The sequence below is a fragment of the Triticum urartu genome, chromosome 6A (genome assembly GCF_056163025.1).
Source record: "Triticum urartu cultivar PI428250 chromosome 6A, HENAU_Tu73, whole genome shotgun sequence".
In the NCBI taxonomy this organism is placed as follows: Eukaryota; Viridiplantae; Streptophyta; class Magnoliopsida; order Poales; family Poaceae; genus Triticum; species Triticum urartu.
Window position 1 is genome coordinate 194,456,313 of NC_141878.1, and position 16,597 is coordinate 194,472,909.

The 16,597-nt window shown below is 41.2% G+C and overlaps 1 protein-coding gene across 3 annotated transcripts; it reads left to right on the forward strand.

Moving 5' to 3' along the window:
- Positions 1 to 257: 257 nt before the first annotated feature.
- Positions 258 to 10,475, forward strand: LOC125528120 (coatomer subunit beta'-2). Of its 3 annotated transcripts, none has more exons than XR_007292324.2 (25): positions 283 to 312; positions 399 to 460; positions 590 to 644; positions 1,205 to 1,241; positions 1,316 to 1,641; positions 1,743 to 1,874; positions 1,955 to 2,103; positions 2,474 to 2,542; positions 2,831 to 2,981; positions 3,071 to 3,136; positions 3,718 to 3,906; positions 4,539 to 4,679; positions 4,772 to 4,846; positions 5,042 to 5,218; positions 5,324 to 5,415; positions 5,499 to 5,615; positions 5,690 to 5,804; positions 5,883 to 5,954; positions 6,419 to 6,615; positions 6,705 to 6,798; positions 7,208 to 7,314; positions 7,503 to 7,665; positions 9,199 to 9,361; positions 9,938 to 10,002; positions 10,096 to 10,475. XR_007292324.2 is itself a non-coding variant. In XM_048692631.2 (25 exons), the coding sequence occupies exons 1-24, from the start codon at positions 283 to 285 to the stop codon at positions 9,955 to 9,957; spliced, it is 2,751 nt and encodes a 916-aa protein (XP_048548588.2). In that variant the 3' UTR covers positions 9,958 to 10,002; positions 10,096 to 10,475. The 3 variants fall into 3 exon arrangements, 2 of the variants coding, with proteins under 2 accessions (XP_087383630.1, XP_048548588.2); XM_048692631.2 differs by having other exon boundaries at positions 9,199 to 9,313; XM_087527504.1 differs by having other exon boundaries at positions 258 to 460; positions 9,199 to 9,313.
- The last annotated feature ends 6,122 nt before the right edge of the window (positions 10,476 to 16,597 follow it).

Genomic DNA, 16,597 nt, shown 5'->3' on the forward strand with positions numbered 1-16,597 from the left:
GCTTCCGAGCCGCCACAATGGTACGTGTGTCTGTCTCCCGCCCTCCCGACAAATTGCTCCCTCCCCGCCCCTCCTCGCCGCTTACACGCGAATGCGATCCGAGATCAGGCGATGGCGGGGCTGGCCGTCGCTTAGTTTGTTCGTATCGCGCGCGGGCTACACGCCGCCGCCGCGGCGAGATCCGCCGCGAGACATGTCGAATTCCCGGTGGATCTGGGGTTCTGTTGCGCTATGTACTGACGTGATTTCCCCTTTTCGTGTTTTTTTGGGTGATGGCCGTGAATGTGGCAGCCGCTCCGGTTGGATATCAAGGTAATCGCGATGCCTCTTACTGGGATCTACTCGGTGAATGTCTGGTGTGGTGTCGCTTATGTCGGTTTTGTGTTTGGTTGGATCAGAGGAAGCTCGCGCAGAGGTCGGAGAGGGTCAAGTCCGCGGATCTGCATCCGACAGAGCCATGGTTAGTGGGCAGTTCGTGTGATGTGAATATGATCTTGGTTTTCATTTTGGCTACGAAATTCACGTGCGGGTGATCAAAGCTTCCGCCAAACCGTGGTATATAGCGTGACCATTCTCTTGTGCTACACAGGATTTTGTCGAGTCTTTACTCGGGGAGTGTCTGCATCTGGAACTACCAAACGCAGGTAGGTGACTGTTCACAGCAGCCCGCCTTCATAATTTGCCTTTGTAATTTTTCAGCTAAACTCGATGAAGATTATAAGCAATGATGATGGTGTTCACTTGTTCCTTGTATGTTGTAATGAAACTAGATATTTCCGTTCATGTATAGAAATGAAGATGTACTTAGATAGTTAGATTTAATTTGTATATTTCTGAAACGCGATTTACGGTGTGTATAGTAATGAGCTAGGTGATATGCCACTGGTAGTGACTTCTCCTAGAAGGGGAAAAGAGAGGGAATATCAAACACGTGTAGATTAGCAATTACGTAAAATCCAGAGAAAAAAACTTTGATGTCACTATTTTTAAAATCTACTGACGAGGTTAAAGTAACAAGGAACATCCATCGATTTTTAGGTAATTGCTAATCTATATCTATGTCACTTTATTATAAGGGAACAAAGGGGCAGAGGAGGCTGAAAATGAAAATGCATCTTTTTATCTTCTTATGACTGAGATAAATGACTTTGTATAGCTTATCTTAAGACTTGACTGACAAAACTATATATTTATTTATCCCTAGACAATGGTGAAATCATTTGAAGTCACAGAGTTACCAGGTATGCTTTCCCACCGAATTGCTTACTTATCTTGCCAGATATACCATCATTTTGATATATCATGTCTGTCGCAGTTCGTTCGGCTAAATTTATTGCACGGAAGCAATGGGTTGTTGCTGGTGCCGATGATATGTTTATCCGCGTGTACAATTACAATACAATGGATAAGGTCAAGGTATTTGAAGCTCATACTGATTACATCAGGTGTGTGGCTGTTCATCCAACCCAGCCTTTTGTGCTGTCATCATCCGATGACATGTTAATTAAGCTTTGGGATTGGGATAAGGGTTGGGCGTGCACTCACATATTTGAGGGGCATTCTCACTATGTGATGCAAGTCACATTTAACCCAAAGGATACCAATACTTTTGCTAGTGCTTCCCTTGATCGCACGATAAAGGTTTGTATTTGTTCCTCAAAAAGATGCTGGTTAAACTGAGTCCTGTTTTGTATCTTGGTCTGTACCCTGCCTAATGTCCTAATATTGAACGTGAACTTCAGATATGGAGTATTGGTTCTCCTGATCCTAACTTCACATTAGATGGCCACTCAAAAGGCGTGAACTGTGTTGATTACTTCACCGGTGGTGATCGACCATTTTTAATTACTGGATCTGATGATCAGACTGCAAAGGTGTGTCATCTGCAATGAATTGTGCTATTGTGAGGGTATATTGGGATTGATCTGACTTATTACTCAATTTGTTGGATCAGGTTTGGGATTACCAAACCAAGAGCTGTGTTCAAACACTTGAAGGACATGCACACAATGTGTCCGCTGTCTGTTTCCATCCAGAACTACCTATTATAATTACTGGCTCAGAGGATGGCACAGTTCGCTTGTGGCACTCTACAACCTACAGGTACCCTCTCTCTCTCTCTCATACTATGATATTGCTTGGAGATGATACTAACAGTGTGCTGTCTGAAAACCAGCTTTGTTTTACCAACATCTATTTAGTTACACGCAATACAGTTACTGTCTGTAGTTTTTTTCTTCTACATGTTTTTTGTTTGCAATAATAGTAATATCTTCTGCACTGGACTATACACATTCGTTATTTCCCAACTCATGGCAGTTTATTTCTTTAAATTGGCAGTGTAGATAGTGCCTTGTTCATGAATCATGAGCAAGAATGTGGTCTATTCTTAATTCTTCCATTTCTCCCAAGCATTTAATTATTTCTTTTCTTGTAGAACAAGTGAATAACACTTTGCTTGATGCACTTGCAGGCTTGAGAACACTCTTAATTATGGTCTTGAGCGAGTTTGGGCTTTAGGATACATGAAGGGGTCAAGAAGGTAATGAATATTTAGCTCTTGCTCTATTTCAGTTCTATGGTAATATGGTCAATGTGAAGGGCCAATACACGAATATGTCTCCTCATCTGCTACTGAAGCTCCAGACGCACTAACAATCCATTTTCTTTTTCTGCGACACAATTTCCTATATTGTGACAACATTGTGTATCTGCTAAACTGTTTCTTCCAAAAAAATTCTTCACTGAAAATGCGGAGTTCAGGCTTTTATTTACTTGTTATTTCCTTTCAAGTTAAGGTAGTGATATAAAATATTTTAATTTTTTATAGGATTGTGATTGGATATGATGAAGGGACAATTATGATAAAAATTGGCCGTGAAGTTCCGGTTGCTAGCATGGACAACAGTGGAAAAATCATATGGGCAAAACATAACGAAATCCAAACTGTTAATATCAAGACTGTTGGTGCAGGCAATGAGGTTCTTCTTCTTTGCCATGTTAATGTGTTGAAGGCTTGTTAATTTGGTATAAGCTTTATGTATGTTCTGTAACCTGTATCATCTGTCAGATTGCGGATGGTGAGCGATTACCGTTGGCTGTGAAGGAGCTGGGAAGCTGTGATCTTTATCCACAAGTAGGTTATATTTTATATCGTAGTGAATGCCTCATTCACATAGTGATGCTGTTATTTGTCATCTAGATGTTTGTTTTTACTCCCATGTTTCTGATTGGTCATTCTTTTTTCTGTTTGAGCAAGATTCACATTACTATAGACATGTAATCATGCATGCTAAAATATTTTTATTCAAATTTACTTTGAAATGTGCAGGATTGTGAGTTACTTTTGGTGTAATCACATTTTTACATTTAGATATCCTATTATTTCCGGCATTTATAGTTGCTGCGGTATAATGAAGCTCTTCTACTGAAGTGAAATGCATAAGTTCATGATTAGTAATAGCACAATATGGAATTGAGTGTTGGTTTTGAATTAAACTTCGATGGTTTAAAGAAGTGCGCATGAGGTTGTTATGACTTTATGACCACTAAGAGATTCAACTTGCACATTGCTAAGAGATTCTTCTGTACAACTTGCACATTACTTTGAATTAACAGGAATTTATCTTCATGTTAAACAGTAAACCTTTTTTGTAGCTTTACTTGTCTATTGTTCCATTTTCATTCGCAAGTTAATAGCTTTGATTCTCATTTCAGAACTTAAGGCACAATCCCAACGGGAGATTTGTTGTTGTATGTGGAGATGGAGAATACATAATTTATACAGCACTAGCATGGAGAAATAGATCATTTGGGTCTGCACTTGAATTCGCTTGGTCATCTGATGGCGAATACGCTGTAAGGGAAAGCACCTCGAGGATAAAGATATACAGTAAAAATTTCCAGGTTTGTACCAAGTAAACATCTCCATTTCCCTACTATTGAAGTATTGATGTGTAACTATTATGGTTCTGTCTTTGAGAAACATCTATGGATAAGAGAACACGCAATGCTATAACACAAATTCCATTCCGTGTTTTATTCCCATCTTCATACATGAATGAACCCAGAACTCCTGCAATTTATAGATGTTCAATCGATATTTGTTCTTTTTCATAATACAAGGGCTGTTTGCCCATTTAACCATACAAGTTGGCTGCACATTTTTTAATAATAATGGTAGCCAGGTCAATTTTGTCACATCTTATCTTGATTTCACAATTTCCTATCTATGTGAAAAATGAAAACAGGCATATGTTAGAAACAAGGAAAGATATTTTCTTATGTAAACTGTGAAGTGCAAAGTAAATATATGACATGCACAAGTATTTTCTGCTGCTGGTTCAGGACCAGACTGGGAACTTGAGCATTTGGTAGTCAACATATTGTATTTTGCATGTTAGTATGTGAATGCTTGAACTAGACACTTGCTGTGGGGTGGAGGATGAAAGGCTTGAAAGCTAACACTTGAACAACTATTTCCATATGTCAATCTTTGTTACTACAAAACCTGAAAGATGGATATCTAATAATTTCAGGAGAGGAAAAGTATAAGACCAACATTCTCCGTCGAACGTGTGTTTGGTGGAGTATTATTGGCTATGTGTACAAATGATTTCATCTGCTTTTACGACTGGGCGGATTGCAGGTTGATACGTCGAATTGATGTCAATGTGAAGGTAAGTTTATTGTGTTGCTTCAAGAATCAAACACCTTTTCCATGTCATCTGGTATGTTATGCGACTAAAAAAAATCTGCTGTTCTCTTGTAGAATCTCTACTGGGCTGACAGTGGTGATTTGGTGACAGTTGCAAGTGATACATCATTCTACATTTTGAAGTACAATGTGAGTTCTGTTAAGAACTGTGTTGCCTTCTTACAGTTTGTAGTTACGTGACATCTGCAGGCGTTATTTACAAATGTTCTTTTGTTGTGTTAATTGTGCCAAAACGTCAGCAACTCTTACATCAAGCACTTCTATGCAATTGTTTTTCTAATTTAAAAGTCTGTACTAACACAACGTTATCTCTTTACCTTCCAGAGGGATGTTGTATCTTCTCATTTGGACGGAGGGGGTTCAGTTGGTGAGGAAGGTGTGGAAGATGCCTTCGAACTGCTTCATGAGATCAATGAACGCATCCGAACTGGGCTATGGGTTGGCGATTGTTTTATCTACAATAATTCTTCATCACGGCTTAATTACTGTGTAGGAGGAGAGGTGAGTGTTTTTATCATATCAAAAGGCGTTTTTATGTATGATTCCAGTTAGATCATTCGTTACTGTTTGTATCACTCCCAAGTCATACGGTTCCATGTATTACAGGTCACAACCTTATTTCACTTGGACCGGCCAATGTATTTACTAGGATATCTTGCTAACCAGAGCCGTGTCTATCTTATTGACAAGCAATTTAAGTGAGTTTTATCTTTATTGCTCTGGTATTCTTTTATGGCATCAACTCACAATAAACTTCTGAAGCTAACACTTCTTATTGTAGTGTTGTTGGGTACACTCTACTCCTTAGTTTGATCGAGTATAAAACACTAGTGCTGCGTGGGGATTTTGATCGTGCAAATGATATTTTGCCATCTATACCGAAGGAACAATATGACAGGTGCCCCATGTTCTACTATTTGTTGTACTTTGCAGTTTTTGCCTCGGCATACAAAGATAACCTTTTATTTTCAGCGTGGCACATTTCTTGGAATCACGGGGCATGTTGGAGGAAGCCCTTGAGATAGCAACGGACTCTAATTACAGATTTGACCTGGCTGTTCAGCTTGGCCGCGTTGATGATGCAAAGGCATAGTTGACTATTGTTTTTCTCATTTCCAAGAAAGTTCCCTCCTTCATTCAAATATTCTGAGTAGTTATTTTGCAGGCAATTGCTCTTGAGGTGCAAAGTGAGTCCAAGTGGAAGCAGTTAGGGGAGTTAGCTATCTCAACTGGAAAGGTACACAGCTACTGTGTCTATCAGTTACCTTGTATGCTCACTATATACTGTGCTAATGAATTGGATTGTTTTGCCATATCACTTGAATTTACTAATATTTGATAAATGGACGAGCTAATAACTATGACTAGGCAGAATACAACCTAATATAATACGGCATGGATGTAGAGATGTATGAGAGCACAGTTTTGATGGAAAGGATGTGCTTTAGTTGTCACTCAACATCATGCTTGAATCAGAAATGCTCTTTCAATTCAACATGTCCTCTTCAACCTTAATTTTAACAAAAAAAGGGAAATGTAAAAGCTAATAACTCAGCATCGGAATGAGTCTAAGTTGCATTCTAATAAACTTTGCCATGTTATGTTTCTATCTTGTACTAGGATGCAAAACCTATATAAGTTGCGTCCAAATAACTTTCCCATGTTGTGTTCCTTCTCATGTGTCATACAACTTTTTTGCAGCTCGAGATGGCAGAGGAGTGCCTCCTACATGCACTAGATCTCAGCGGTCTATTGCTTTTGTATTCATCCATTGGGGATGCTGAAGGGATAACAAAATTGGCATCTATGGCTAAAGAACAAGGAAAGAACAATGTTGCGTTCCTTTGTTTGTTCATGCTAGGCAAGTTGGAGGAATGCCTTCAATTGTTGATTGAAAGGTATGATCGTTTTAGTGAGCCTGTCCTGTTTCATACATCACTTCAAACATGTTATTGTATGTTTAACTGTGCAACTGTTCTCTATACAGCAATCGCATTCCGGAAGCAGCATTGATGGCGAGATCTTATCTTCCGAGCAAAGTCCCAGAGATTGTAGCATTATGGAAAAAAGATCTCCAAAAGGTACTGCCAGCCTTGTAAATTCTTTGCTTTTGTTCTCTAGTTTCCAGGCCTTCATGATAACAGTTTGATGGGCACACATCTCCTCAGCACAAATTGTTACTAAAACATAAGTTGCACAATGAAGCATGTAATTGTCGTTCGTCAATTCCATGATATGGTTCAGCAGCGGTCACAGAGTTGGATTATAATGATGCTTCAAATTCAATAAGAATAATATCCGAGCTAACTCCGATACACTGAATTCAGGATGGTTACATATCGTTTGAGTAATGATGTAAACATTAGCTGGAATCATGCTTTGCTATTTGTTGATTGCTCTCTTGTTTGGACTTATGCTGCACTTTCTCTAATGTCCAGGGGCCACATCTTATGAACTGATGGTGTTTGCTTTGTTTCATATGCTTCGTAGGTAAACTCAAAAGCAGCAGAGTCATTGGCAGATCCTGATGAATACCCAAACTTATTTGAAGACTGGCAGATTGCTCTCAATGTAGAAGCTACTGTCGCCCCCAAAAGGTTTTGGTTCATTTATATTGTTAAAGCAATGTTGCTGTGAAGTTTTACTGATCACATTCTTTCATCAATGCAACTAGGGTTTGGATTTAGCTTTAACTGGAACATCTGACGAAATTGAAAATGATGCCAGTGCATGTTTTTCAAGCTATTAATTTGTCACCCTTCTGACAAAAATCCTCTTTTAACAGGGGTATCTATCCACCTGCTGAGGAATACATGATTCATTCTGAAAGGCCCAATGAGAGTCTTGTGGAAGCTTTCAAGAACATGCATGTACAAGAAGAGGAGGACGCACATGAAGAGGATATTCACGATGAGGAGCTAACAAATGAAAATGACACTGTTCAAGAGGTATTACTTATGCAGAAAATAGTTGCGTAAGCCGAAATTAGCTTGCGCAATTAGGCTATTAATTTGTTATAAAATTTGTCAGCACTATATGTTCTTTCAGTTTAGTAGTTGATTGTTGGCATGTTTCCATTAGAGGGGTAACATTTGCGCCTTCAGAGAAAATTATACATTTCCAATAAACTGATGATAAATAAATTAATCATGTGCACAACTGCATGTTATAGTTGCAACAAAATAGACCTGCTCAGTAACCTGTGGGTGTGTGTTTTGCATCACTATCCACTAGCACCGCATCATCCTTTCCTTGTATGTTAACAACTGAGACAATATCAATGGTATAAAGACTAAATGTTGAAGAGTTAGAAATCATGATCCTTTCCATGAAATTCAGTCATTATCTGTCAGTGGGGAATCTTGTTTGGTTTATCTTCTTTCGGAAGATATCCCATGCTATTATCCTCTGGGCCGAAAGCAGTTTCTCTTATTGTGTCTGATTCATAGAGAGTGAGTGTATTTGTTGTCAGTGTGTTTCTACTATTCTTGGTTCTAAGATGGGCTTGCGGAGTGGTATTTTTTCTGCCATCTGATACATTTCTTGGTGATACGAATTTCGCTTGAACACATTAGGGCGAGCTTACAAATGCACAAATTATTTGGTATTTTGTCTTGGACAGTGCGCTAGGGCGTGGACGTTCGTGCCCATCTCCCTTATGTAATTCCACACCCCATTTAACCTCCCGGTGGTTTCCTCCTTTGTAGTCGACATGATGTCAGCCCCCCTCATCTTCCTCATCGTCCTCTCCTTTCTCTTTTGCCCTCCCCACTCATCTCCTCCCATTGGTGCTGTCCAAGAGAGTTTGGTCCCTAAGGCCTGGAACCGATCGCTCAGTATTTAGATTTTTTGTTTTATCCAGATCCTCATCCTCATGCATTGTATGTTCTATATACTTTAATCTCTTTAACTCAGTAGGCCTGGAAAGGGATTATATATTTTTATTTCGTATTTCTTGTTGCAATCCAAACAAGCCCCTAATAGGAATATTTATATGACTACACTGTTACCACCAAGGCTTAGTTTAGCAGCACAGTATTTTGAAAACCATAGTGATCTAAAACCTCAGTATTTCAATCCCTGCATAATGAATGCTCTGGTATCTAAAAACCACTTTTTTCAGTTTAGTGTACAAAAAGTAGGTCAAGGCCTCTTTCTGAAATACTGCGAAAATACTATGGTCTATAAAATTGTGGTATTTGTTGACCCCAAGCACACCAAAGTTGTCAAAACTATAAAAAAAACATAGTACGAATGAAGGCCTCTTTAAAAATAACTATGGTGTATGGAAAATGATATTGTAAAAAAACTCCAAAAGCATAGCTGCCAAACGCAGCCTGATCGGTACATTGTGTTGGTTAGCCAGGTCAACTTATGGAAGTCACTGCATCTATTTTAAATGTAAATATTTTTATGTTCTTCTTTTGGTCCCTATCACATTCCATCCTTGCATAAATGATAACGCCATCTTGCTTCAACAGGTTTTTGAAGATGACGGAGCAGAAGAGAGCCAAGAAGATGCTGTTGAGGTCGAGGCTGATGGTTCTACTGATGGCACTATCCATGTGAATGGAAATGATAGTGAGGAACAGTGGGGTACGAACAAAGAAGAACCATCAGCATAAAAGCTGTAGTTGAGCAAGTGTACAGTCCCAAATCCTTATTGGTCTTTTCTCCCAGTGCACCAATAATCTTAAGGAAAACCTGCTGCTGGATGATATTTGCCTATTCTGGAAATATAGATATCCTTCAGTTGCCTAACCATTTAGCCTTTAGCTTTAGGGCAAACCTTCTGACTACCTGAAGTCTGATGAGTGTCCCCGTAACCTGGGGAGCTTGGGGGAGTTCAAATGACTTACGAATCCCCATTAATTATCTTTTGGAAGATAGCCCAACAGTCTCTAAATAAAAAGCCTGCGAAACCAATCCTCTGCCCTTGTTGGCCTATTTAACAATTAGTTTCTGTTTATGTAGCAATTGACATGTCGTTCCTTTTTTTTTTGTCTTTCCCCGGTTTATAATATGGTAAACGGACGAAGTATTTAACAGACAACTAAATTGAGGCGTTTAGCAATAAGTTTTTTGTATCATTGTTTTAAAAATTCTAGTTAATCTGTCAAACAAGTTAATTAACTGGTTTTTGTGTGAAGTGTTTCTATTGGCTGCTTTGTTAACCTTTCAAAGTGTAATGTTCCTAATGTCTGCCTTGTTGTTTTGCAGTGCTGACTCCTGACCAATAGTGGATAGTGGAACAGCAGCCTGCTTAAGAGGTTCGGTTTGTAAAGGCAAGTCATCTTCTGAGTGCCGATCATACATTTTCGTGCAGCATCACATTTCGTCAGCTAATGTGTTACAGTTGCTGTCCTTTCTTGTTACAGGTTTGTTACTGGGATGATGTAAAACCCGTTTCTCCTCATTCTATAAGCTTTCATGTGATCTAGGATTGGCTTATCCTGTTACAGTTTGGGCAGCAATTTAATTAGCACTTTAGTTCATGTTATAGAAAATTTTGCGCTTCATTTCAAATAGATAGTCTTCCGGGATGTTTCACAGGGTTGTAAGAGGCTGTTCGTTTGGAGATGGATTTTTGTTTGGTGGTTGGAAAGGTGCTATATGTTACACTAAGCACATAGGGCAGTCGCCTGTCAGTTTGGGAACATTACCCTGGTCCCGTATGTAAACCTCAGATTGTTGAACACAGTTATCGGATGTGGTGGGGGCTCTGTATCTCCACTGTACAAGTTTGTTTCAGAAGTTATCTACTGTTCATGTGAAGCCGTTGCTCGGACCGGGCAGGGTCTAGCTGCGGCACTTACTCAAGCAATCGCTTGGGCAGTGTTTGGTTGCCATCAAGCCTTCTTGCCAGGCCTACCGAGCATGCCTGCAAAAATTGAGTGTTTGGCGCAGATAACAATAAAGTTATGAAATCATTACTAAAGGGTAAAATGTGCCATGACTTGTCATGAAATCGTAACCACCGTACCAGTGTTTTGATTTCTTTCCATACCAGCCTTACCAAATGAGTAAAAAGTGGATCGGAATTACATAGGAGTTCTAGGGTTTGCACCTCTTTTTTTTTTTAAAGATTTGGTGACTAGTTAAAGCATGAGCCGGATGCCCCAAACCACCCTATACGCCCAGGTGGATGGTCCGTCTTATATCGGCCCTGAATGTCTGGCCTAACCAACACCCCTCATTGTAGGGTAACGCAATGTAAAACAATTTTTTTTGCTTACCACTATGAGATGCATGTAAGGTTTGGTCTGATCATTACCAACTCATAGCGCAGTGAAAGGAGAGTTGGTGAAGATCGTTGGGGCAGATTCCTACAACTAGGATTTACAACCTCTCAACCATGAGATTTTTCTCCCTCAAACAGAAGATCGAATGTATGATCTTTCTACCGCATTGCACACAAACGGTGTCACCTATCCAGCGGCGCTTCGTCGTCTAGAACTAATCGCTATCGGACACTAGGTAGTCTTTCGGCGCTATGAAACTATTACGTGGAGGGAAAGAGAGAGAGAGAGGGAGATCATTGCATATCATTTGTGTGAAAACTTGAGATGAGTTGGAGAGCACCTTCCCTATTTATAGTGGAGAGGGGTGGAGGATGATTGCCCAAAAAGCCCCCTCCCCTCCACAAACATCATCCCACCAAAGGTTGGAGGTTGCCCCATGTAGGGGTCCCCTGGCCCCCCCTTCCAACATTGCTCCACCAAATGTGGGAGCTGCCTCCCACCCTCACCCCAATATCCTTCAATCAATTTAGGGGGCTGCCCCCAAGAGAGGGCGCCACCCAACACAGCCCCATGAAAAGGGGGATATTGTCCTCCTTGCGCGAACATGATGTTTTTCATGTGCATTCTCTCCGAAAAAATCCCGAAAGGTTCCAAAACATTTCCTGCACCCTCCAAAATACTCTGGATGCATTTCGAATTTTTTTTCGGCTTGATGGTTTACTCCGAAACAGTTTTTGGTTTCTCCGAAACACTACAGGTTTTCTCTTCGAAACATTTTCAGTCTCTCTGAAACTTTCCCGGTAACATTTCTCTCAGACTCTTTTCCTGGTACCTAGTAGATAGATGAACCTTAAGTGTGTGACCTGCAGGTTCGGTGAAGTATAGACATGACCGGAACTCTTTAGGATCAATTATCAATAGCGAAACCGTGACATCCATATTGATCCCTATACCCACACAAATGGATATTTGACTGAACCTTTAGTTACCGTGTGTTATTCATGTGATATTTACTGGTATCCTCGTGAATCAACAACTTGTTCACTATGCCAGTTTCCTCATTATCGATTTTGTTCTCTTTTCTCGTTCCCGTGTTTTGGCATCCCCGTGATCAAATCACACCGTATCTGGCCAGATGATGATGTATACCATAACACCAAGAGGGCCCAAGAATATCTCTCCATCATTAGAGGCAAATCCCGATCTTGAGCTATCTAGTCCCTTATCATACTTTTCCGTGAACCAGTAAGCCGCCGTAATAGCCACCCTATTACAGATGACGTTTAACAAACCCCAAAATTCACGAAGCAAGTATGAAGGAACTCGAAACTCTCATGGTCTAAGGAATTATGCAAATGTTGAACTTTCTCTGTGTTATAAACCATTAACTAATGAGGAATGGATCTCATAGCATAATAACAATTGGGCCGATTCAACAGGAGTGTTCTTCTAACATTGTGTCCTCAAAGTTGTCTACATACTCATGTCCATGATCAGGGAAAAAGAACCATCATGCAATACTCGTGTTAGTCTTAGAGGCTAGACTAGTAATCTATTTTGCCGTTTATTATTCTACACGTGCATATGAATTTTCCTTCGAGCCTCGTGGTTATTGCAGACTCGAGAACCATAGCAGTTATAGCACAAAATATAAACATAATTACAAACATGGAAATAAATAATAACATTTATTATTGTCTCTAAGACATATTTCCTACAGACTCCCACTTGCACTAGAGTCAATAATCTAGTCAATACCAATGCACTTTACACCTATGGCATACCGGTGTAAAATGTGCTTCCCTTGCTGTATAGCCTTCGTCCAATGGATCTGACAACTTCAGGCTCGTGTGTATTTTTGCAGGTCCTCGCATTTTCACGCTTTCATATTTTTTGTGGTCTTGGCTTTATATATATTTGATTCAAGGACCTTAATTCCTCAGACTGAGCTATGGAGGCACTATCTACAATAGTGTTCCATTGAACTAAGTCATCTTCAACCATAATAAGTTAATAAATGAATTATATGATCTAACACCCTCTTTTGTCGCTTCTTAAGCGGCAATATATTTAGCCTTTGTTATAGAATTTGTCACAGTAACCTGTTTGGAACAATTTCAACTTACCGTGCCACCATACCGTGTATAACAAAAAACAGTTAATTTAAATGAAAACTCGCTTGGAGCTTTGATGAAGACCATATCGATGTAACTACTTATAACGAGTCTGTATCAATGTTACTTCTTACAATGAACTCTTCATAATATCTGCTTGCGAGAAAACATGTCATTAGTACTACTTTAGTACTCAACGACATTTTTCATTGATGTCCTATGATAAACACTTTGATCACTTTGGTATCGGAAAGCACATTTGCTCCCTTGGTGGTTTTGGTAATCAATGACAACATGCATATTGTTGGACTAATAGTTCTACCTAGAATATTTCAGATAAGTCCAACGGTGGCATGGCAAGGACAAGAGGATGTGGACCCTTCAAAATGCTAAGGACATGGATTGGCAAAAGCTCAAGACTCTACATTTTTGGTTAAGTGATCCAAGATCACATTGAGTCCATAGGAAAGCCAATACTATTAAAAGGGGATGAGGTTTTGATGATGATCTGGTTGCTCAAGTGCTTAGTGATACTGCTCCAAAACCCCCAGCCACTTTCTCTATCCAAATATGTCCAAAACCCTTCAAGCCAACTCGGTCCCACCGAATCCTACCTATCCGGATCCACCGAGTTCATGTGGACACTGCCATAGCCAAACCCTAACAAATTGATCCACCGATATGGACCTCGGTCCCACCGAGATGGCCTTGCAACTCTTTGCCTTATTGCAATCGGTGCCACTGAGATGGCTTGCCAACCTTCTGTTGCCTTATTGCTTTATTTTAGTCTTACCGAGATGATGCAACCGGTGCCACCGGTGCCACCAAAGCGAGGTTTGCCCTACCATTGCACATCGGCCGCTCCGAGTTGTTTCCATTCGATCCCACCAAAACCTCCAACATTGATATATTTTACACAGGTCGGTGCCATCGAGATTTCTGATTGGTGCCACCGAGTTGGGTCAAATGTGTGTAACGGTTGGATTTCGTGTGGAGGCTATATATACCCCTCCACCCCTCTTACTTAGTAAGAGAGCCACCAGAACACGACTACACTTCCACCATTCATTTTCTGAGAGAGAACCACCTGCTCATGTGTTGAGATCAAGAGATTCCTTTCCTACCATTTGAATCTTGATTTCTAGCCTTCTCCAAGTTGCTTTCCATTCAAATCCTATTTCCACTATAGCCAAATCTGTGTGAGAGGGTTGAGTGTTGGGGAGACTATCATTTGAAGCACAAGAGCAAGGAGTTCATCATCTACACACCATATCTTACCTTTTGGAGAGTGGTGTCTCCAAGATTGGTTAGGTGTCACGTGGGAGCCTCTGACATAATGTGGAGTTGAACTAAGAAGTTTGTAAGGGCAAGAAGATCGCCTACTACGTGAAGATCTACCCGAGTGAGGCTAGTCCTTCGTGGACGGAAGACATGGTGGAATAGACAAGGTTGTTTCTTTGTGGACCCTTCGTGGGTGGAGCCCTCCGTGGACTCGTGCAACCGTTACCCTTTGTGGGTTAAAGTCTCCATCAATGTGGACGTATGATAGCACCACCTATCGGAACCACGCCAAAAATCTCCACGTCTCCATTGCGTTTGCTCATTTCAATTCCCATCCCTTTTACATTCTGATACGTCTCCAACGCATACACTTTTCCTAATGCTTTTCCTCTTGTTTTGGACTCTAATTTGCATGATTTGAATGAAACTAACCCCGGACTGATGCTGTTTTCAGCAGAACTACCATGGTGTTGTTTTGTGCAAAAATAAAAGTTCTCGGAATGGAACGAAACTTTGCGAGGATTTTTTATACAACAAACAAGAATTTCTGGAGCCAAGAACCATCGGAGGGGGGCACCTGGGTGGGCACAACCCACCAGGGCGCGCCCCCCTCCCGGCGCACCCAGGTGGGTTGTCCCCACCTGGTGGCCCTGCGGACCCGGATTCCAACTCCATAAATACCTATTTTTCCAGAAAAAAATCAGGAAGAAAGAATTATCGCGATCCATGAGACGGAGCCGCCGTCACCCCCTGTTCTTCATCGGGAGGCCAGATCTGTTGGGGAACGCAGTAATTTCAAAAATTTCCTACGCACACGCAAGATCCATCTAGGTGATGCATAGCAATGAGAGGGGGAGAGTATGTCTACGTACCCTCGTAGACCAAAAGTGGAAGCGTTATGAAACGTGGTTGATGTAGTCGAACGTCTTTGCGATCCAACCGATCAAGTACCGAATGCACGGCACCTCCGCGATCTGCACACGTTTAGCTCGGTGACGTCCCTCGTACTCTTGATCTAGTTGAGGCCGAGGGAGAGTTTCGTCAGCACGACGGCATGATGATGGTGATGATGAAGTTACCGACGCAGGGTTTCGCCTAAGCACTACAGCGATATGACCGAGGTGGAAATCTATGGAGGGGGGTGTTGGAAATATGCCCTAGAGGCAATAATAAATTGATTATTATTATATTTCCTTGTTTATGATAATCGTTTATTATCCATGCTATAATTGTATTGATAGGAAACTCAGATACATGTGTGGATACATAGACAACACCATGTCCCTAGTAAGCCTCTAGTTGACTAGCTCGTTGATCAATAGATGGTTACGGTTTCCTGACCATGGACATTGGATGTCATTGATAACGGGATCACATCATTAGAAGAATGATGTGATGGACAAGACCCAATCCTAAGCATAGCACAAGATCGTGTAGTTCGTATGCTAAAGCTTTTCTAATGTCAAGTATCATTTCCTTAGACCATGAGATTGTGCAACTCCCGGATACCGTAGGAGTGCTTTGGGTGTGCCATACGTCACAACGTAACTGGGTGGCTATAAAGGTACACTACGGGTATCTCCGAAAGTGTCTGTTGGGTTGGCACGAATCGAGACTGGGATTTGTCACTCCGTGTGACGGAGAGGTATCTCTGGGCCCACTCGGTAGGACATCATCATAATGTGCACAATGTGACCAAGGAGTTGATCACGGGATGATGTGTTACGGAACGAGTAAAGAGACTTGCCGGTAACGAGATTGAACAAGGTATCAGGATACCGACGATCGAATCTCGGGCAAGTACAATGCCGCTAGACAAAGGGAATTGTATACGGGATTGATTAAGTCCTTGACATCGTGGTTCATCCGATGAGATCATCGTGGAACATGTGGGAGCCAACATGGGTATCCAGATCCCGCTGTTGGTTATTGACCGGAGAGTCATCTTGGTCATGTCTGCATGTCTCCCGAACCCGTAGGGTCTACACACTTAAGGTTCGGTGACGCTAGGGTTATAGAGATATTAGTATGCGGTAACCCGAAAGTTGTTCGGAGTCCCGGATGAGATCCCGGACGTCACGAGGAGTTCCGGAATGGTCCGTAGGTAAAGAATTATATATAGGAAGTGCTATTTCGGCCATCGGGACAAGTTTCGGGGTCACCGGTATTGTACCGGGACCACCGAAAGGGTCCCGGGGGTCCACCGGGTGGGGCCACCTGCCCCGGGGGGCCACATGGGCTGT

Bases quoted from the DNA above. Each gene is read 5' to 3' on its own strand.
- LOC125528120 (XM_087527504.1), top strand. From the start codon at position 273: ATGGCCGTGAATGTGGCAGCCGCTCCGGTTGGATATCAAGGTAATCGC. The intron at 1,642-1,742 runs GTTTGTATTTGT...CGTGAACTTCAG, and splicing joins CCCTTGATCGCACGATAAAG to ATATGGAGTATTGGTTCTCC. The intron at 2,543-2,830 runs GTAATGAATATT...AATTTTTTATAG, and splicing joins TACATGAAGGGGTCAAGAAG to GATTGTGATTGGATATGATG.